This window comes from Diadema antillarum, unplaced genomic scaffold, assembly GCF_040938485.1.
Source record: "Diadema antillarum isolate AM-2024a unplaced genomic scaffold, OU_Dant_1.0 scf00000165, whole genome shotgun sequence".
Lineage (NCBI taxonomy): Eukaryota > Metazoa > Echinodermata > Echinoidea > Diadematoida > Diadematidae > Diadema > Diadema antillarum.
This window is the reverse complement of record NW_027271054.1, coordinates 1,520,958-1,544,474: the sequence shown is the minus strand read 5'-3', so window position 1 is coordinate 1,544,474 and position 23,517 is coordinate 1,520,958. Positions and strand designations below refer to the sequence as shown.

Sequence of the window (23,517 nt, the reverse complement as noted above, 5' to 3'; positions counted from 1 at the left end):
CTTTTACATGAGGGATATTTGACCTTCAAGCCATGACATGATATGTCATGTTATTTGGATTTCTTTGTCTTCAGACTTATATGATGCAACAGGTGATGCCATTCTACAACTACGTTGGCTGGGAGGACGGTACAGGGTCTCATCTTGACCAGTGAGTGTGAAGCTACATCTGTATTTAAAGGGATTGCCAAACCTAAAGAAAAATGTGGAAAAATTCATTTTTCATGAAAATTACACATTCCATCAAATTGATATTGACATAATTTAGGGGTAGCAATTATCCCCCCTGCTTTCTGAAAGCGGTTAATAGTCAAGTGCTCTCTCATTATGCTAGAAAAGTGAGTTTTTGTGGAGTTCCCCTTATATTTTCTTTATATTTTTGTCCACACATACATCATAACCTCTAGTAGTTTTCTTATCCAGCGGTTCTAACACCAAAACTTTAAAAATTCATAACTTTTGCATCGATTGTCTGATTTTCCTCAAACATTTACTGATGTGTTCTACTAATGTTGCTGCTTTCACTCAATCTACATTCCTCTTTTGGTTTCAGTTTCCTTTAAGCATTTCAAATTTTGATTTACAAGATGTCAGAAATAATTCCGCCCGTCCCCACCCCCACCTCCGTTTGAGATGTAGTTATCAAGTGGTCCACCACTGTTGATTGCCAAACTACATAGTTATGCAGTTCAAAGGACTATTTCACCCTAATATGTGTGTATTTGTGGATCAAGTGAGTGCAGCAATATTAGTAGAACACATCAGTGAAAGTTTGAGTGAAAATCAGAGAATCTTTTCCAAAGTTATGACTTTTCACTTATTGTTCTTACATGCAATTCTAGAATGATTTAAAGAAAATATCAGGAAAATTCATGATATTTCCATTTTTCTACCATAATTAAAAGCACTTGACGTACCTCTTTCAGAAAGCAGGGGGAATAATTCCTGTAATATATGTCAGTGACAAGTCAAGGGAATGTGCACTTTTCATAATAAAATTGAATTTTGTAGAATTCTCTTTACATTTACTTAACTTGCAGTGATATTACAAACTGTTGTAGTCTTTTCATCAAGCTGTGGCAGGACTGTAACTTCAAACATTCATATCTTTTGAACAGGTTATTTGATTTTCATCAACCCCCACTGATGTGATCTATAATAATAATGATGCATTAGATCAATCCAGAAATATATTTGAGTGAGCTTGTCCTTTAAGCTCACTGATGACATTAATGTCCTTAAAACCCAAAGTTTGCAGGCACCCTTTAGCGGCCATACTTTTTATCTCCTGAAAGTTGTTCACAGCGTAATTTTGACAGACAAAGTAGATTAGATAGAAGAATGCAAGAAGACCATTGTAATACCTAAGGGTTCTTGAGGAGGGTCAATTATAAGTCTTGCCCATCAACAATAAGCTTCAGGACATCTTAACTGATCACCACAGCAGAGTAAAGATCATTATAGTTGTCATTATAATGTCATTTTTGTGTTCTCAGTTCAGTTGGCATTTATTTCTGTCGATCCAACAAAAAATTGAAACAAAACACAAAGCATACATTACACAATTATTGTTTCATCGTTTTGTAAGAATACATAATATACAGATCATAAAGTATATAATTTTAACTATTATATGCAATTTTGCAAAATAACTAAGAATAGCAATGTACACTTTGGAAGGCTGGAAAAAAAAAGTGAATATAACACTGGAAAAAAGTGGTCCACTGAAAGGCACAGTTTGTAAAATGTGGATCACTTAATACAAAAGCAGAAGCAGTGCAAATGGATGATGATTAGATATTTTTTGTTATACTTCTTTGTATAAAGAGAGACTACATTTGCTGATCTGTGTAAATAGTGGATGTGCAGAATAAAAAAACAGAACTTCAATGAGGTTCAAACCTGTTTCCTGTATACTGCTCACTGGGTGGTCACCTCACTGTAAACTGAGCTGAATCCATGTCACAAAAAAAAAAATAATAAAATGACATGATGAAGTTGGAACATATATCCAGACACCTTCATCTCTTGTCTTTCTCTTGAGTCTCTAGGAAGACATGTACCATACAGAGGCAAAGGGATAGGTACAAAATCTATTTTTGTTGTCTTTTTTTCTCCAGGCTTGGACGAGTGATTGCAATTGGCCTCTCGTGTGACTATAGCAACCCAAATTGTGTCGCAAATGCTACTGAAAAGTATGCAATGTGGATGCAGGATCCCAATATCGCGTAAGTTTCTCTTTCTTTCTTTCTTTCTTTTTCTTTAATCATCTTTTTTTAGCTCACCTGAGCCAAAGGCTCAAGTGAGCTATTGCGATCGCTCTTTGTCCGTCGTCCCTCATTCGTAGGATCTCATTGTGTTCGAATTGGAACCATGAGGTTCTTGGGGGCCACAGGGGGCCCAAGCCTCCTCAATTAAGGAATATATGATTAAATTCCTCACTAGAATATAAAGAAGTGATAGAGCTTAAATATTTTTTTATTTTTCAAACTGCATAGTCCAACTTTCTGTAAAGCACATTGTACATGGCAGGTACTGTAAAACATGATATATTCGCGGCATGAATTTTTCGGGAATTGGAGCCGACAGCCTTTTTCGTGGCATGAAATTTTCGCGAAATGCCACTGGCGTTCGTGTAAACAAGGACTTTCGCGTGCATTTTAATTTCCCGAATCTTGGCGCTCGCGAAATTTGCGAAATTAAAATGCCCGCGAAAATTCCTCGTTTTACAGTATATGTAAGAGTCTTCAAGAGTGCATGAAAAGTGGACTTGCGATACTCAGGTGAATTGCCCTGATACGACACACATCAATCTGTTTTGTTCTCATATTACATATTTTGATGGAGTTACAGTGGTTGCCAGTAAGGCAGAGAATTGCCTTTGAGATTTTTTTATATATTTATAAAGCACTGAATGGCCAAGTACCTGGTTATTTATCAGAATTGATATCAGTGAAATCATATCCATATTCATATAATTTTTGAAGTACACAGGATAAGTTGCTTCAAAAGCAACCTCACTTAAACAAACTAATTTGGGGGGATTGTACCTTCAGTTGTGCTGCTCCAAAAACTGTGGAATAAATTATGTGAGAAAATGAGGAAGGCCCCTTCACTTGCTGTCTTCGATTCTTTGTTGAAGACTTACCTTTTTTTCAGAAACCTTTGATTTATTTGTTACTTATTGTTTGTGTGTCTAGTCAGTAACAATGTTAGGAGCTCTGTTACATCACAGCTCAGTAGAGTATGTTTACATAGTTGCTGCGCTATACAAATTTGTCTCATTGTGTCATAGTGTTCCAGCCAATCAGAGGAGCACAGTGTACTGCACTGCCATCGCTGAAGGAGGCCAAGAGGAGTGGTATCATGCCTACACCGAGTACATCAACACTCTGGTTGCCACGGAGAAAACCATCTTGCTGTCAGCCATGGGATGCAGCAAACTTCCTTGGATCCTTCAGACGTAAGTTGCTTGTCCTCCCCAAAGATTTTTTTTTTTATGCCTCCGCCACGAAGTGGTGCCGGAGGCATTATGTTTTCGGGTTGTCCGTCCGTCCGTCCTTCCGTCCGTCCGTCCGTCCGTCCGTCCGTCCGTCCGTCCTTCCGTCCGTCCGTAATAAATTTTGTGGACAGGGTAACTATCAAAACCTTTTAAGGTATCCTAATGAAACTTGGCATGTATGTGTATTAGGGGGTGAAGTTGTGCCTATCAACTTTTGGGTGCACATGGTCAAGGTCAAAGGTCAAAAGGTCAAGGTCAAATACGTAAAATTTCACTATTTCCTCCATATCTATGCAATGCCTGAAGATATTTTCTTGAAACTTAGTGTATACATGTATTACCCAATTAAGATTCTCTGGTGAAAGTTTTGGGTCATGAGGTCAAAGGTCAAAGGTCAAAAGGTCAAGTTAAAATATTAAAACTTCGCTTTTTTTCTCCGTACCTTGGAAATTGTTCAAGGTATCTTCATTGAACATAGTATATAAACATGTACTGACTGGCAGTTATTATCTAGAGAATCTAGGGTTCATAGGGTCAAAGATCAGGGGTCAAAGGTCAAGTGCAACACTTCAAATTGTTACTATTTCCCTCATATTTATGTAATGCCAGCAATTTTTTTTTTTACACTTGGTGTATGCATGTATAACCTAGATTATCCGGAAAGTTTCTTTTTCTCTTTTTTTTTTTTTTTTTTTTTTGGGGGGGGGGGGGGTTGCCTCAAAGGTCAAAAGGTCAAAGATCAAGGGAAAGTGCTGAACTAACTTTTTCCGCCATATCTCAAAAGTGGCTCAAGTTATCTTGAAACTTACTACATATTTATGCATGTTCTGCCAGACAGTGATTATCCTATGAATTTTAGGGTCAAAGGCCAAAAGAAAATGGTAACAGTGTACTTTTCAATACAGAAATTACACTTTTTCTCCATACCTTGAAAATTACAGTATTCATACACTTATGAATGGGTCAAAGTCAAGTTAAAGTCCTTGAATCCCCAAATACATGCTCTCCTATTCATCTAATTAAACCTAGGTAAAGGAAGGTGAACATTCAACACATTTGTGACAAACATGAAATTTCAATATTTGCCAATATTGTGAAAATGTAATTATGCATTGTCCACATGTACTATAGACCTATTAGGAGAATCATGCATTATGGCGGAGGCATAGCAGTCGCCTTAGCGACATTTCTAGTTTTTTTTTTACCGGTAATTCTTTCTCAGATTCAGATCTCTTTCCAAGATCACAATTTCTTTCAAATTCAATGATAATGTAATGTCAGTGTAATACAAAAATATGTAGATATAAGAACAGTGAGAACAAAATGTCAGTGTAATAGAAAGTATATAACAGAAAAGAAAGAGAGACAAATGTTTCACCTGAATTAAATCGTTCAAACAAGATTGTTGGGTTTTCGGATAGACAGTCCCACATATAGACAAGTATGCAGAGATGTGGGTCACTCAATTGATTGCAAGTGTAGATGAAAAAGGGTAAAGAAATGGGAGAACACAGAAGCACACACACATGCACGCAACAATTGAGGAAACAAGGACATAGACAGGACAAAATGGATAGAAACATTGAAAAGGGGCAGTTAGAGAGGAGGGAAGAAGAGATGATGAGAGAAAGAAAATGATGGAGGAAGAATTAAGAGGTGAAAGAGAAAGATAAGGATGGATACAGGAGAAGAAGTTTACTGCTAAAAACTTCAAGTTTGGCTTGTCGCATGCTCTGAAGCAAGCTCTTGTTGTGCTACAGACAATTTCAGCTGCAGTCTTGGTGTTGAAAATGGTGGGGGAAGGAGGATTGGAGCAAGAGAATATTGGACAGAGGAGAAAGAAACAAATTGTCGTTTTGATTAGAGTTTTTAATGCATAACTTTACAGCGAACCCCATTCTGTGCCCAGAGACGAAACTTACAATGTAGCTTGTAAAGAGCTGTAATTATTGCGGCTCAGGAGAAATCATATGAAGGCAAACAGACAAAGAAATTTTAAAATGGATAAGAGAAGAATGATAGAGGAGAAGGACAAAAAGTAGATACAGAAGAGGAGAAGGGAAAAGAATTAGTCTTTTGAAATCTGTCAACTTTGCTGCTTGCATTTCTTTCAAAATCTTAGGGATGTAAATTTGATGCTGATGTCTATATTGACAGAGCAGAGAAGAGTGAGATATGGAGGGAGGGGAAGGAAAGGGGAAGGGGAATAGGTGTGAGGATTCCCATGATTGAAATATTTGATGTCTTGCTACTTCCTCCTATGAAATGTACAGTGAGTTGTAAGCTTGTCATTGAAAATAATGTCATTGAAAAATAGTATTGCATCTTTCTCTAGTATTGCAATATCTAACTTCAAGCAGAAGGTAGTAGAAATCAAAATTTACCCTTGAATTCATTAGTATATTAACGTAATAGTAGATGATTGATTTTTGTAGTCTAATCTGTTGCCATGTTTACCACATTCCTCCTTCGATGTCCTCGCAGGTACCTTGAGATGAGCATCGAGGCAAACGGTACCATCCGCTCCCAGGACACGGTGCGTGTGATCAGCTCTGTAGCCTACAATCCTGTAGGTTACGGCCTGGCCTGGGATTTCTTCAGGTCCAACTGGGACTACTTCTACAGAACGTGAGTACAAGACTCCGTTTACAGTGCGAGGCCCAGCCCCGCTTCAGTGTAAACGCGCAAAAGGCCAAATGCGGGGCCAAAATTGGCCTCGCATGTGGCCTCGCTCTGTAGGTGGTCTCGGCCGCGGCCGAGCCCGGCCTTTTCTCAGTGTAAACGCAGACTGGACGGCCAAATGCACGGCCAATTTTAGTCTGGCTTCCAAACCCTCTGCCCGTACCATTTCGCTGTTTAGGATATTAACCCCCTCAATGTCGAAAGCTTGTATAGTTTAAGGTGGTTTTATCCTGCAAAGGATTTTTCCTTCGGCAAAGGCCTTTGCCCGAACGGCGACTTCGTCGCCATGGAATCCAGTTGGCAAAGGGTCTGAAAACAAGACTATATCAAATTGCGATTGTTTACATGCAGAGCGCCACTACCACAAAATATTGAAAGGTTTGAATTAAAAGCGCGGCCGAGCCCGGCAGTGTAAACAGACAAAATTACGGGGCTGGGCCCCGCAATTGAGGCTAGGCTTGGCCCAGCCCCGCACTGTAAACGGGGTCCAAGCCTGGGAGAAACGCCCGTCCATCTCGGCTGATGCCGACGTTGAAAGCATAGTTACTTATTGACAGATTTTTATTGCCTGACAATTAAGGAGGTAGATATAATCATTTCTCATATTGTACTTCGTGTTTGCTGCTATCTTATCTATAACAGAGAAAACTGTTTTGTTTTTACAGTCATTCTCTTCTGAGAATTTGATGTGATGGTGCATTTATTTTTCTTGATTGATGTATAGTGCTGCCACACAGCAAATTTTCAGAGCACAACGTGACATTAAACTGAGTATACTAGATTTCCATTTTTATCATTACCTTTGCCAAGGGAGGAAGTTATGTTTTCGTTACCGTTGGTTTGTGTGTTCGTTCGTTCGTTAGTTTGTCCGTGTGCAAAATAACTCAAAAAGTAGTCAACAGATTGGGATGAAACTTGCAGGAAAGGTTGAGAATGACACGAGTAACAAATGAATAACTTTTGGTAGTGATTCGAGAATTTTGGGGGAATTTATGAAAGATTTTTGCTATTTTGGCAGGTAGGGTCAATGAACTTGAGAGTTCAGGCTGCGCGTATTTGAGGTTTGCAAGCGCACTGAAGTGCGTGCTCTAGTTTCTGCTGGGGAGAGGCGCGCTGCGCATCTGAGGGTTTATGACGTAACAAACGCTTCTATATTGGGAAATTGGGCAATTTTTCAATGGGTGGAAATCACTAATCTCTATGGAAAAGCAAAATCATCAGTGGAAAGTAACTGCTTGGCGGAGGTCTGCGCTCTCGGAGTGCTTTTCTAGTTCTTATCTGATTTCAGAATGCCAGCACCAGTTTTTCAAGTGTGTGTTCAACAAACTGAGTTAAGGACATTACCCATTGAGAATTCAGTGTTCAGTTTTTCACCTCTGGCACAATGAGCCATCTGAGAAGACGTTTTGTCATTGCGATCATTGTTGCTTCACTATCATCACTCTTATCATCATCTTCATCATTTTCATCATTACTATCATAATGTCTTCATCAAACATCTTTATCATTCATGGTCGGTGCTACGTTTTCGAAAGGGGGGGAGGGCACTTAAGACTTTGGTGCCACTTCCGGTTTCTTCAGCTGACAAGCAAAATCCAGCGCAAAAAAAAAGGCCTTACCACACTCACGCACTTCCAGGGTAAAAAAAGTGTGGGGGTGGGGGTGCCAAAGTGGTGATATCTTATGTATCTCTTTGTTTGTACGATGCAAATGCCGGCCCTGTCATTATTGTCACTTCAATCGCCATTTTCTTTGTTGCATCAGCATTATCATTGGTGTAGCTCTTCTACTAGTCATCCTTGTCATCAATGTCATCATTGTTGGCATGATTAGTTCTTAAAATAATCATCACTTTGAGACGCTTCTTTGCATGTCGTCGTGACGATGAGTCTTTTTGCTCCAATTGCTGCTTTCCCATCCCAGGTATGGCAGCAGTCTCTTTGCCTTTGCAGACCTCATTGAAGCAGTGACGGCCCATTTCAACACCGAGTTTGATCTACAAGAGGTAGGTTTGCTGGAGTGCATACTGACCAGAAGCAGGCACACTATCACCTCAGTGGACTCCCATTTTAATCGAACAAATAAGCAATATAAAAACATGGATAACATTGCGGCCTGAATTTTTACTGTGTTTACTGAGTTTTGTTATAACCATGTTTGTTTTAATGGAAGTGCACTGTAGTAATAAGTATGAGGTCTTTTTGTCCAGGGTAGCCTCTTCAGCTTTAGTACTGATCGTCAAAAGGACCTTACCTATTTCATTCCCCAGTATTGAGTTGCCCATTTTAACACCCGAGTCGAGAGGGACATCATGGATCTGTAGTAATAAGAGTGAGGTCTTTTTGTCCAGGGTAGCCTCTTCAGCTTTAGTACTGATCGTCAAAAGGACCTTACCTATTTCATTCCCCAGTATTGAGTTACCCATTTTAACACCCGAGTCGAGAGGGACATCATGGATATTTTTGAAAAAAAGAAAGAGAAGAAAACTGTTGAAGGACATACATACTTGCCAAGACTCGAACTTTGGATAACAATTTGAAAGTCAAGAGTCTTATCCACTTTAATATCACACTGCCCCCATACTGCTGGCGTGTAAAGTCTGCTTCTCCTCCTCCTTGCTTTCAAACCATTATATCCCAGAAACAGTATTTTTTCTGGTTTGGCACTGTATCTTTATCTTTTAAAGGGAAGGTAAACCCAAAGAACAATGTGGATTGAGTGAAAGCAGCAACATTAGTAGAACACATTAGTGAAAATTTGAGGAAAATCGGACAATCGATGCAAAAGTTATGAATTGTTAAAGTTTTGGTGTTGGAACCGCTGGATGAGGAGACTACTAGAGGATATGACGTATGAGTGGACAACAATACAAAGAAAATATAAAGGAAATTCAACAAAAATGCACTTTTCTAGAATTATGAAAGAGCAATGGACCAACCGCTTTCAGAAAGCAGGGGGAATAATTGCTACCCTTAACATATGTCAATATCAAGTTGATAGAATTTGTCATTTTCATGGAAAATGGATTTTTGCAGAATTTTCTTTATATTTTGTTGGTACAGTACTCTCCGCATAATCGGGTAGGCTCGGGCAGAGCGTTTCTTACCCGATGAAGCGGAGTACCCGATTAAGAGAAGAACACGTCTCATTCACATTGGACACACACAATGTGTATGTACATGCACTGTACACTGCACCAAACACCTACACTGTATGCTTAACACACGTGCTTGTAAGGCACATTCGGAGCGCAAGTGAAGTGTGTTCAACTCCTGTCTGTCTGTGCAATTGTGAGTGCCAGCTACATGTGTAATTATATTCGTTTTCATTTTTAATCACTCTCCAAATGAACTTTGACATTCATGATTTCTTAAAGTGTCATAGCTGAGATAAAATGTGGGTCATTTATGCGGAGAGGCAACCCGATTATCAGGTAATTTTAATGTGCATTGGAACTGATTTTGACATTACTACCCAATTAAACGGAGTACCCGTTTAAGCGATACCCGATTACGCGGAGAGTACTGTATTGTTGTCCACTCATACGTCATAACCTCTAGTAGTCTCCTCATCCAGCGGTTCCAACATCAAAACTTTAAAAATTCATAACTTTTGCATCGATTGTCTGATTTTCTTCAAACTTTCACTGATGTGTTCTACTAATGTTGCTGCTTTCACTCAATCCACATTGCTCTTGGGGTTTATCTTCCCTTTAAGTTTTTCTCTATTCTTCATGTTATATTGTGGAGGAAAAAAATTTTCTTTCATTTATCTTTCATTTTAGTACATCGAAATAAAGATTCAGGCCACAACATTATCAGCTCTGTGTATTTTTATTGTCTATTTGTTCAGTTATAACAAAATTTCGATATAACGGAAGAAAACTGCCGCGCCCGAGGAATTTGTTGTAAAGGGAATCCACTGTATATGATGAGATAGATGTAGAAAAATATTGTCATAGCCAGTCATAACCACATATTCACCTTTTCTGTTGTTAAGCTGTTGAAATGAGCATCTGCTAATGCGAAGCAAAATTTTGTTATGGAAAAAGGCAGCAAATCGTTATCACCTAATATAGTAGGGCAGATATGTAGCAAAAATTGGTCGATATGCTCACATCCGGGGGAAAGTATGAAATTTTGCATATAGGGGTATTTTGGCGCGCTGATTTCAAATATTGCCGGATCCAAGAAATGTGACCATGGGGTCGGCCGCCATTTTGAATTCCAATATGGCCGCCATCACAAAACAAATTCAGAGATCCCTATCTTCAGTTCTGAATGACCTGTGGCACCAAAATTTGGTACACATGAGCATGTTGATACATTGAATTTGATGACAGATTGATTTGGAGTGTCTGACAAACATCCAATGGCCGCCAGTTTGAATTGCAATATGGCCACCTCGACAAATATTCAAAATCCTTATCTCGATTTCTAAGTGGTGAGAGACCCTGAAATTAGGTGTGAACAAGTATTTTAACATACTGAGTTAAAATATCAACTAATGTGATGTGTCTGACAAACGCAGTGCCTGCTATTTTGAATTCCAATGTGGCTACGAAGACAAACATCACGACTAACATTCATGGGCATGTCAAAAAGTGCAGCAAAAAGGAAGCATAATGCACCTTTCACTGACGTCACAATGTAAATACAGCAGCGTGCACTGTATCAGTTACAAACGCGCGCTCAATCAGGTAGCCTAAGTTACAAACCCCAGATAGAGATTTTCGACACTCCAACATGGCAAATATGTATAAAAACTCAAATTGGCTGCCGTGCAGCTTGTCAGACATATCAAATAAGTCTGTTATTGAAGTCATCATATCACCATGCTTTTATATATCAAATTCCAATGGCTAGTGTCAATCAGAACTGAAGGTAGGGATCTTTGACAGCGGCCATATTGGAATTCAAAATGGCGGCCGACCCCGAGGCCAGATCTCTTGGATCCGGCAATTTTTCAAATCAGCGCCTCAAAATACCCCTATATGCAAAATTTCATAATTTCCGCCGGATGCGAGTATCTCTTTCACATACCTGTATCTGCCCCACTAATAATTAGTTTGTTTCACCAGTTATCTTTTGCCAGTGTGACTCCAGCTATTGTCACATCATATTTGTTCATACTGACTTCACATGTTTATGTATGCATCTTATAGAAATATGTTTGAAAAAATAAGAGAAAGCAAGAATGCACCACATCCAGAAGCCAATTTCATTGACAATGCATCCAGTCTAATGATCTTTTCTTCTCTCTCTCTCTCTGTGATTACTGACCTTTTTTTCTCGCAGTTGTTGGATTTCATCGATGAGCATCCCGAGCAGGGGACGGGGACCCGTGCCTTCGCCCAGGCAGTGGACCAGACGAGGGCCAACATCAGGTGGATGGAGACTTACGAGGAAGAGATCATGGCATGGCTCGATTGGGCGGTCAGTGCCTAATGCGCGCCCCTTTTGAACGCCTCCTCTTCGGGACCACCACTTAAAGCATGGCATTGACCAAAAGTGCACCAAAAGGTCACTGGATGATACTGTAAAAGTGGATATTTTTGCGTGACTTATTTTTTCGCGCTCGTCTGGTTAAGATGAGTTTCGCTTGTTTTTAATTCCGCAGAATCAAGACATCATGCACATGAACATATGGCAAGCAAAAATATTCACATGCTTTTATTTTCGCGCTAATTTCTGGTTGCACGAAATGCGCGAAAATTTCAACGCCGCGAAAATTTCCACTTTTACAGTAGTTGGTGGTGCGAGACAAGGTGCAACAAAAACAAGACCATGATATTTGTTACATCAAACAACACTTCTTGTGGTAGGATGCCACAACATTTGTGTCTCAGACACATCTGCAATACTCGTTGTCGGGCGATGTCCAAGTGTTCTTAGTCCCATGTGCAGGAGGCCTGGTTGGAGACACTTTAAAGGATTCAAAACAATGCAAAAGCTGTGTGTACTTTTCACTAGTCACTGCTCATCTGATATTGAGTTTGCTGTGCACAACAATTCTTAAGTCAAATATCATCTCAAGAAGATTTGTTTGGGGGATGGGGGAAGCCACACTTAGGACATTGGGTACAGCCAAGAGACAAAAAAAGTACATCTGAGGGCATTTTAGTGAAGTAGATTAATGAAGTATTCATCCAGTTATTAAAGTATGATATTCCATGTTAGTGTACCTGGTATGTAATAAGAAAATATGCAATCTAATAGATTAGAGATACACTGTGTAATTTCCTGACTCAACTGTTGTCTACAATCCCTCGTATTTGATCGGTCCGTCAATTGGTTTCATGGCACGCAAGATGAATGTTGCATCAACAAGCACCATCGTTGCACATGGTAAGGTCTCTTTTGCTACAGTGGCAGTAGACATTTTGCCCTTGCAACCTTGAAGAGATGCATTGTGGCCCCCACAATAGAATTAAAGATGTATAGTTTACAAAAAATAAGAGTAAACATGTTAGAGATAGTGTGCAACACTTCTCATGCCAAATTGGAGAAGAATTATCTTATTACAATTACTTCTTTTACTTCTATGTTGTTGGTTTTTTTTTTTGGGGGGGGGGGGTGGAGGAAGAGGAATTCAATATTCATATCCGACGTCTGACTGCAGTCACCTTCAGTGGTAATAATATGCATGTAAATGGTATGAGAATTCACTCAGGATATGTGTCTGCCAAAATTGTGAAATAAGAAAATACTTGTTCAGGGATGATAAAAAGATCGCATACTCAACATCTAAGGTTTGCTGTAATTTCTCGACAATAATTGTGACTAGTTTAGAGAGTTTAGGGAATTCTATCATTTTCATAAAATTCCATATGTTCCGTATGTTCAAGTTTCTCAATTTGATAGTACTTCTAGATATCTACGTGACAACTTCTGAGATGGTACAGTGACTAAAGTTTACTCTTTTTCCTACCTGGTATGTAAATAAATCTGGGATAGATGAAGTGTATTGCAGCTGCTTAAGACTTTATAGAGTAGAATTTAGCGGTCAGTTTATATTTTTCAGTTGTTTAGATTATCCATAAACACCAAAATGAAATACTGTACCAACACTCGTCACCAGATAAGGTCCTTTTGACTTGATATCTCAATTCAGTTATTCAGAGTGGCGATGGCTTTTAGCAAAAGATCTCTGTCGCAGTAAATGCATGCATACCTTTTCAAAGATGTACATATGTGTATTGGACCAAGAGGTAGGCATTCATTTGTGCTTATTAGTTGTACTTACATTTTGACTTTTACCATGTATTGTTACAATGTGTATATTCATGAATGTTTACATTGTTACGAAGAGTAATGAAGAATTCATGTCCATCACGAGAAGAAAGCCGTATTCAGTCAAATTAACAGCAACCAAATGTAGGTTTTTGTTTCACAAGATAGATGAATAAGATCCATGTTGGATATAAGCAAATCAGAAGCATGCTTACCCCAGGTATTTAGAATTTGAAAAGATGGATTTTAACCGTGGCATCCTGTTTTGACAAACGTTATTTCGCAAGGTAGCAGACCTATCTCAGTTGTCTGCAAATCAAGTATGTATTATTTCTCTTCAACAGGGATAGCATGACAGCGCTCTTGTGTGCTTGAAATGATTATAAAGTTGAGGTTTACAAGAGACTTTAAAAGTCGCATCTTTCTGTTGTGACCAGTGCAACACCCTGTCCAAAATTGCATAAGACAATATATTTGCAGCATAAAAATTTTGCGAATTGGAGCTGACAGCCTTTCTTGCAGCATGAAATTTTCACGAATTGCCGCCACTGGCATCCAATGCATATTATGTGGGTGAGAACTTTTGTGGACATTTTAATTTCGCGAATGTTGGTGCTCGCGAAATTAAAATGCACGCAGCATTCCTCGTTTTAAGTATGCATGTATGATGATTTATCTACACCATGTGAAGTCATCGAAACATGGTAAAAATGGAAATGACAGGTAATTTAGATTGAAAATCCCCTTTGCATATGCCACAGTGCAATCCAAACATCACACGGCCAATATCTCTAAACACAGATGAAACCTGTATGGTCATCAGGATTCGAATCACTGATTAAAAAAAAAAAATCGGATCACCTTAATTTGTCAGTAATGACAAATTACAATCTCTAGTTATTATTGCATCTGCTGATGTTATAACCCGACAGTTCTAATTGCTAACGCCCAATGGATAAATTTCATGTTCTCCTCATAAAAGTGATGCTTAATACATCTGTATAGTATTATAAAGATGGTGAGTGCTTCAGCTGAAGTGTGGCAGTGCTTTATAAAACTTTAGAATGGGCATGCTACATACATGTAGTATTGTGTGCAAGAAAACACATTAACATTTGCATTCATGGGGTGGTATGATCCTCGTGCTGTAGAATGATACATGTATTGTATGATGGATGTTCTGGAAATGGACATGTCTGTACAGTATGAGGTAATGAATAAGATGTGATTTATTTCAATGTTTTAAACTTTGTATTGCTTCATTGACATCATCTAATTGATGCTTGCAACAGCTATGCTAATTATACAATGTAGATGCAATCATTTATGCAATTGTCGTTATCAATCCTAGCAATTTTATCTCACAAGTAACTCATTTCATTTATTTTATCATTGTTTTCATACCAAATTTTGAATATAACTGTAAATAGAAAAATTGATATATGATGTATACAAACTGAAATCTACCATCAGCGACAGATGTATTATGTAATTGAGAATGCTTCCCACCAGTATGATAAATCAAATATTTTCATGATTTAGTCATTTGACGTAATAGAAGGACCAATGTGCCTATCTCTCAAAAGGAATACATGTATGTTTCGATATCAGATAATAATTATGAAGTCATGATTTTGTATCCTTTTCCTCTTGGATATTTTATCAATTTGAATGTTCATCATCTCTTGCCATTGATTATGCAACTTACAATGATGCATAATATGTGTCTTATCATATGTGATTATGTGCCTATTGTATGAAGACAAGCAACTACTGGTATATTATTCCATGCTTGAAATGAATTCATTATTAAAATATGATTCTTCATATTTCTTCCATGTGTCGTTGTTGTTGTTGTTGTTGTTGTTGTTGTTGTTGTTGTTGTTGTTGTTGTTGTTGTTGTTGTTGTTGTTGTTGTTGTTGTTGTTGTTGTTGTTGTTGTTGTTGTTGTTGTTGTTGTTGTTGTTGTTGTTGTTGTTGTTGTTGTTGTTGTTGTTGTTGTTGTTCCTGTTCCTGTTCCTGCTGTTGCTGCTGCTGCTGTTGTTCTTTGTCCCCTTCTCATCTGTACTGTCACATCAAGTCGGTGGGTCGGTGTTGTGTGGCAAAAACCTTGCAGTAACAACTCTTGTTGGGGGCTGTACATGTACAATGTAGTTGCAGATGAAATATCCCCCCCCAAAAAAAAAAAAATAATAATAATAATAATAATAATAATGAAAATAAAAAAATAAAAAATAAATAAATAAATAAATAAATAAAATAAAATAAAAATAAAAAATGCTTGATATTCTGGTGCAGGAGTTGAAGGAGTTACCGAGTGACATCGTATCGTCTGTTGAGAATGAGAAGGGCTATAAGTTGTCTCGAACAATATGGGTTTAGTAGCAACTTAACGCCCTTATCATTCTCAAGCGACGATATCGGCTAATTTGCATATATTGTAAATGATGTTTCAACCAATACAGTATCAATATTTGGAGAGAACATGAAACTTGAAAATACAGTGGACTCCCATTATAACAAAGTCCTCAGGGCTGGCAGTTTTCTTTCGTTATATCAAAATTTTGTTGTAACTGAACAAATAAACAATAGAAATATATAGAGTGGATACAGTTGCAGCCTGAATTTTTACTTCATTGTAATCAGAATTTCATTATACGTTGTAACCGTGTTTGTTATAACAGGAGTGCACTGTACCATTACATGTACTTTTTCTTTTCTAACTGATCTTCATGAAAATAAATCCTTTTACTTTTATATTACCGGATGTCGGGTATCATTTCATTCCTACAGCATCGCTAAAACGATAGGATACAAAATTAAAAGGGTCTTTCTTCTTCTATTCATAAATCAATGTTACATATTCATGCCCTCATGCACCAACATTCTTTCCTGAAAAGCACTGATGAAACAGTCTATAAGAAGGCAGTAACATGTTACATAAAGTGTGTGTGACAGCTCAATACTACACTGTATTTCACATAACCAAGGGAGCAAGATGTTTGGTTTGAAAGATGTCTTTTATTCAAAAAACAAACAAACACAAAGACTATTAAACACAAACATGGTTTATTGTGTTAAAAAAACCCCACAATATACATAAAAAAGTACTTACAGTATGAATAAGGCAGTACTAGAAAAAAAGGCTGTCTTTTGGTATAAAACAGAATGCCAAAATACCTGAGAGTAGTTCATACAATAACCAAGTGGACACTACCTGTTAACTCTTTGTGCAAATTCCACATACATATCACTGTAGTGTACACAAGTTTTGTACACTGTATGTGAATTATGCTAGTACCACAGCTACATATGTTCACTGTACATGTACTAGACATTGATCTTCTAAAATCCATCCAAAGAAAAGAAAGGACCAGCACTTCGATGCATCAACAGCGTACATCTATGTTGGAAAATACAATGTACATACTTGTATGTCTATTGCTATTTGATAAATTTGTCCATGATTTCCAATCACTGTTGGTTCTTTTTTTTTTAAATATCAAATACATGTATAGGCTTTGTGTATCACAGTGATTTCTCAGAGACTTAACAATTATTTGCATCCCAAGATTCACTTGTTCCAATCTTATAACCATTCAAAAGTTTTACATCCATGGAGATGTACATACAGTGTACAATGCATGTGTAGCAATCAAATAATCAAAATACAGGCTTGTATACCAATTATTAGTCTTCTCATACCATCATATGAAATAATTTAAGAGCACTCAAAATTTAATTCTTTGTGCTTGTTTTGGTTGTCGTTTGCTTCTGTAACAAAATGCACAGTAATGTATGAGTGCACAATATTCCAAATTTCTTCACTTCAGTTCATTGCTTTTTGCAGAATACAAAAAATTGGATTGTTTTGACAAACTGATGCTAAATGTCAGTTTTGCATGCAAGAGATATGACTTTCCTAGCTACATTACCCTGCTGTCAAATAGTGACATAAATACACCTTTAAAGCTATTTCCATCAAAACTACATGTACAATAAAAAGTACCAACATAAAATGTAAATCAATGATGTGATAGTTGCATGTACACAATACATGGATCCTGGGGTAACGGGTCAATTAATCTTCTAATCACATTCTACAGAATGCTCAAATTATTGCAAGTTCTAGCCAACATTAGAATTTGGCACCTCTTTGAGTATAATAGTTAGTATCAGCTAGTCCTGATCCAAAAATATAAGATTGGAATGAATAAAGATGAGAGTACTCCTTCTCATGCAAATCTACGTGGGAGGTAAAATACAAAGTGTCACTTCTGGAAAAACACTGAAAAGAAATCGGTCTAATGATGAATGTATTTGTTCAATTACAGTCACTTCCACTTCATAAAAGAATGTCCCACAGGATAGCACACTAATACTGTTGTCTCCAGTGTTGAAAGGCAATATGCAAACCACTTATAAATCAGCAGTGTAAGACATACCGTACATACTTCTAGCAACTGAGACATCGTCTTTTGAGTCTGTCTTTATTGCCATGAACTAGCACCTCTTTATGAATGTGTAATATGCACCATCAGCCACTACTGTTTATTGCGAGCTGCAGTCTACTTTTTTTTTTTAATTCAACACATGCATGAAACTCTCTACATGGCACCAATGGACCGCATCATTGTTTGCTATTTTTAAGATCTTACAGCAATATCACAACAAGGAGTACAAATAACACAACACCGTGAATAGCTATACTTTAAAATGCACATCAAACAGAATTCCAAATTTATACATACAGTAAAATACAAAATATCACAAATTTAGGTCATCTTTGCCATTAATATTAAAGCAATAAATGACTCGGGAAGCCTGTTACTTTGGGAAAGGTAGAACATGTGTGCAATCTGCATTCTCATTGGTCCAAAACGACCTGAATGAAATAATTTCATACTTGCAGCATACCGAAGCAGTACACTCGTTTTTTACAAGAGCCAACCGATGCATTTTTGGGAGCAGCATTTTACATATCTTATTCCTTTCATTCCTTTCAAAATGAATAAAAATTGTAAGGCCACTTCATGTACAAGTGTGATTTAGATCCTGATTTGTCTAATAGACTGGTAGGTCATCAGTAGCTGGAATTGGCATGTTTAAAATGTGCACACCCGAGTATTCCATATTATCTGTTCCTTGAGCCATGTGCTGTCTTTGAATGTAAAATCCACTTGGGTTACTGAATCTAATGAGCAAATGAAAGAGCAATACAGACAGATGTGAAAAACAAGGCACATCCTGTGTTAGATATCTAAATGTCTGATTGAGATGGTGCATGGGCACAAAAACTTAATGTAGGTGATATTTATGCAAAGCAGTCATAAAGGCTCACTCTACAGCCTCATACCCTCCTAATGGTGACCTGCCATTTCTAAAATACAGGTGGGAAAGTTTCGGTTTGTTTTACTGCATCAATTTATGCAATTTGCAATCACATTTCCTGGTGGGTCCAAATCAATGTCTGTACACAAAAGGATGAAGACATAATGATGGAAAAATAAACCCTGTTCACAAATAAGCCTACAGGTTGCTGGAATGGACTTTCTTTGGTACATGTAGCTTTGTAATGTTCTGTACTACAAGCCATATATTTTGCACGGTTTTTATTTTTGTGAATTTCATGAGTCGGGTGCTTTTTACTGAATATTACGACACATGAAAATACCACTTCTGATCCCAACATGAATGTGACACACACGAGTACATATCTTTGTTCATTACTGTACTCAACAATCACAAATTTAACCACTTGCAAAATTGTCAGGAGATTCTGATTCACAAAATATTAGATTCACTGAATACATGGCGTATATACAGGAGTATCAGCTGGTGAGAATGCCATGTATTGCCTAGTCAGAAGTGTAATCAAAAGGTCAAGGAGGGTTATCAGCTACACAACACACCTAATAGGAGGAACAACAGAGGGACGTCACACACCATATGGATTTTGCCGTTGTCACGGTGTCACGGCAGACGAAGGCTGGCGTGTCTATGCCAGGTGGACTTTGCCGTATCCCCGCCAGAGACCGTCGCGGGAGAAGAGCAAGAGCAGATCCAGGACCAGGAGAATGGCTGGGAGGAGGAGGTCGGCGGGAGGGTCTCCCAGGGCCAGACGGGCGTGGAGGTGGATGACGGAGAGGACCATGAGGACGGTGCCGCTGATCACGGGCCAGTCGTAGCGACCGAAGGCCAGGAGGGAGCCGAACGCGATTTCCAGGACCGCTATCATGGCACAGTACATGGCTGCCGATGGCTGGAAGCCGATGGCCTTGAGAGGGAAAACTCCAGCACAGCGACTCATCAAGGACACCTATGTTGTATGTGAATACATGGTGGAAAGAGAAAGGAAGACGCAATGAGACACTATCACAAACTCACTCACCTTGGGTACTTCAGCAAGATAAATTTCTTATCAACATTAGCAAACTCATAGAATATAAATGAGTATGCCATATCTAAGGTTATCATATTTCCACTTTTACAGCAATCAACACTTGCGAGTAACTCCTGCATGTGTTCTACTACTAATGTGGGACTATGCACACAATGACACAAGATATTCATTAGCTGTTATAATTCATTGATGAATGAGACTGCCCCTAGCAGAAATTAATAGGCACTGTGCCTGCTGCACACATTAACGTTTACAGGGTTGTTTATTCCACTCACATGATGTTAGTGTTTTGACTTTTGTGTTTGTCTTGTGTTCTTGGTTTGTTGTAAAATTTACACACATTGCTGTACAGTAGGGTAAGGGCACCAGTATTCTGTCAGGTACCGGTATTCAGTCACTTATCAGTAGTCACCAGCCAGTAAGTTCAACTGTCACAACACATGCAAATCACATCAATTCACATACTTGCACACTCATTCACAACAGGAAACTCCCTTAGCCCCCCCAAAAAAATCCATCCATAATCCCAAATTTCATTGTCAAAAGTGCAGAATCGGCGCTACATTTGTACTTTCCAAAAGCGCGCGCGGATAAGGCCCAGTTTTAAGAGTACGGGTCGTCGAAAAAGCGCTAAAAATCAAGAAATATGCCGTTCTCTCACTGGATTTTTTTTGCTTTTAAATCGCAAGCTTGGAGTGTAATGGTATCCTCAAAAACGCAAAAGAAAAATGCCGATACAGTGTCTCAATGCACAAGGGTTGAATGCAAGTGCCAAGGCCCAAGTATTCAGTCACCAATGGTCGCCACAACGTCCCCGATGCAATTTTGCGTCAACCAGGTAGCGCGCACGCACATTTTTCAGCTGCCTTGAACACGCATTGACTTTGAACGCGCACATCGCGTGACCGAATACTGGTTGCGGTGACCGTATTCTGGGGCCTTTTCAAGGTGAAATATTTCGGGATTTTGTGCAATTCTGTGAGATTTAACAAAAAAAAAGTTGAGATTAAAAAAATTTAATATATTTTCACATACATGCACTGTAGATATGATGTACATTGTATGTATCATTGTATGTATTATCTTAGTTTGAAAAATATTGCAAAAAAGCTTAAGTGACCAAATACTGGGGATGTTACCCTAACCATTAAAAATATCTAAATCTTCATTCCAATTTTAAAACCAAATGGCTTTTGGGGAATGGTGTGTAAAGTAACAGTGCATGGGTGTATGAAAGGGGGGGTCGGGAGGGTCGTACGACCCCCCCCCCCCAAATTTTCAAAAGGTCCACTTTTTGTAAAAGACATTTTTGTTTTTGGAGGGCTTTTTACCCTATTATACAACAGGAAAAAAAAGTGACAAAGTGGTGTTCCAGCAAATTGTCCAAAACCTCGTAAATTTCGTAACTTAATTTTGATGCCATACCTTATTTCTAAACTGCACTGCCATGCCGAAAAAGTAACTTTTGTATGCACCAAAGGGCCCCATTTTAAGAAATAAAATTCAAAAACTCCCTACCGTGTGAGGGGGGACACCCCCCTCCCACACCCTCCCCCGCTCGGTCGCTCCGCTCCCTCGCAAAAAAAGGTCCAAAAATTTTGATTACGACCCCACCAGAAAAAATTCTGGATACACCCCTGCAGTGTAAGTGTAACCTGTATGTCAAATGAATGTGTAGATTGTCTATGCATAGGCCATAGATCTAGAGTAACTGCGTCAGTAAGCGGCCGTGCAGCCGTTCGCGGCAGGTACAACATACACGGTAATATACAGCTAAACACAGCATTGCACTGTTACATGCACACTACACATACACTAACACACTAACAATCAACAAAAACCAACCGATAAAATGGGCACGATCTCTGACGAAAGTGAAATTTTCTCATCTAAATGACAACATATTGCATCCAAAATAAAATTTTCGGTACTTCTTAACATAACAATTAAGAAATAATGTTCCAAAAAACTTGATTTTTTTGTCGTTTTCCCGATGCTCATGGATTTTGAAAACATATCCTCACATAAAATAGAACTTTCGCGAGCCGATGTGGGCCGCCATTTCTGTTCGGAAAGTGGATGTTACCATCGAAAAAATTCAGAAAAACACGAGACAGACATCAACAACACCGCCAGAATTGCGATCTTGTTTGCGGCCAATGCATGTGCGCCCGCTATTTTCACGTGCTTTCGCAATGGGAATTGGCGCTTACGCAATGTTCGCGAGACATGTGAAGCCGTTCAGCTTAAGATCGCGGAGCACGCGCGTATTGCATAGGGATTGTACATCGTGCAGCAAGCAGAAATACTACGTCGCATATCGCCCTTATCGGCAAAAATTGTGCCGGGTTTTGCCCTGGTAAATCATGAAAACTGCGTTGGTCAATGATAAATTTCTTTCATGAAAACAATTTCGTTAATGAATAATCTTGTCTATGATATATGAAATGGTTGAAAATAATTTGCCTGATTTTTTTACAAGTTGGAAAAACCCTTAACAATGCTTAAACTGCCGCAAACGGGATATTTTACTCTAGCCCATATAGCTCGATCCGGCTCTGTTAGTCATGGTCTTCTATTTCCACTGCATGAGTGCAAAACATTTAATGGTAAATCTTGCATCTCTCAGTCTGTATTGTCATTGTTGGATAGATCTACCCTACTCTGTGTTCTGGTATGACCTGGGCTGGGAATGTTTAACAGCTAGTGTCCCGTGGGGCCGTGTACATGCCTACCCATTAAACTGCAACCAGCCCCAACGCGAACAACAGTAAATGAAGAGTTTGTTCGCAAAAACCGATAAGTCCATTTTTTAAAATTTTGAAGTACGGTATCTGTCATAAAGTACAAAATAATAGATACCTTTAACGTTAAAATGATGTAGGGCCAGGCCAGACAGGGGTCTACCGATGTACCGTCTACGGTCTAGTATTGGTCACTAACGTTAAGGTACATTTTTGAAGTTATGGTCCAAAGAAGCAAAAAATTTTCTTATTATTCTCTTTATTTTTCTTGACCTTAAATCAAATATCTCCATTTGGCAAATATGGACTTATCGGTTTTTGCGAACAAACTCTTCAAATACGACGTGTACAGCGCCCCGGGGTTAATGCCTACCCTGGTAAAACCACCACCACCTGCATATATCAACGACCCTGAATGCATGAACACTCCATCGTTGATCGCTCACTCACTAACCCCAAGCGGGGGCGCTCCTTTGTACACAGTTTAATATGTACTGTGTGATGTGGGGCTGGTCGCAGTTAATCGCTCACGTACCTGTGTCCCATGTGCCGGTTCTATCGGTGCTACTTTCAAAGTTCCCATGAGCACAGAAAACAGCCCAAGACCAACAGCTAGGTAGTACATTCCGTTAGCCATTTTAGCAGGTTCAATAGCAGATTAAGGCTCTTTACTCGGAAAACAGTTAATGTAAATCACGCTAAGTAACGTCCCTGGATCCCCGATTTAAAAATGGTTGCATTGTTCACTCATGCACAATACGAACGTACGTACGTGCGCGCGCAGTGCGTACGAGATTATTGCAGCATACTACTACTAGTAGTATGCCTTGAGTTCCGACGCACCGTTTCGATCCGTTATCGATTCTGTGCCAAACGCGCGAAACCCGAGGGACACGCCTATTCGGTGTGGCAACGCGACTCCCACATAATTTGTCGTAACGTGGTACACTATAT

General features: G+C 38.7%; 2 protein-coding genes across 2 annotated transcripts in view; one reads left to right on the top strand and one right to left on the bottom strand.

Annotated features, from left to right (window-relative positions):
- The window catches only part of LOC139722455 (uncharacterized), a 78,688-nt gene extending 66,884 nt beyond the window's left edge, over positions 1-11,804 (top strand). The window contains exons 9-14 of the mRNA XM_071633749.1: positions 75-151; positions 2,121-2,228; positions 3,296-3,463; positions 5,987-6,130; positions 8,108-8,189; positions 11,482-11,804. Of these exons, the coding sequence (XP_071489850.1) occupies positions 75-151; positions 2,121-2,228; positions 3,296-3,463; positions 5,987-6,130; positions 8,108-8,189; positions 11,482-11,631 (729 nt within the window). The 3' untranslated portion in view covers positions 11,632-11,804. The remainder of the gene's footprint in view (positions 1-74; positions 152-2,120; positions 2,229-3,295; positions 3,464-5,986; positions 6,131-8,107; positions 8,190-11,481) is intronic.
- Positions 11,805-19,414: 7,610 nt separating this feature from the next.
- Positions 19,415-23,235, bottom strand: LOC139722425 (transmembrane protein 35B-like). The gene is made up of 2 exons (XM_071633718.1): positions 23,099-23,235; positions 19,415-19,735 (listed from the first exon to the last, which is right to left on the bottom strand). The coding sequence occupies exons 1-2, from the start codon at positions 23,198-23,200 to the stop codon at positions 19,415-19,417; spliced, it is 423 nt and encodes a 140-aa protein (XP_071489819.1). The 5' UTR covers positions 23,201-23,235.
- Between the last annotated feature and the right edge of the window lie 282 nt (positions 23,236-23,517).

What these genes read in the sequence shown, in the direction of transcription:
- LOC139722425 (XM_071633718.1), bottom strand. Translation starts at nt 23,200, where the DNA reads ATGGCTAACGGAATGTACTACCTAGCTGTTGGTCTTGGGCTGTTTTCT. An exon ending in AACCGGCACATGGGACACAG is followed by an intron (nt 19,736 to 23,098) that starts GTACGTGAGCGA and finishes CATACAACATAG; the next exon opens with GTGTCCTTGATGAGTCGCTG.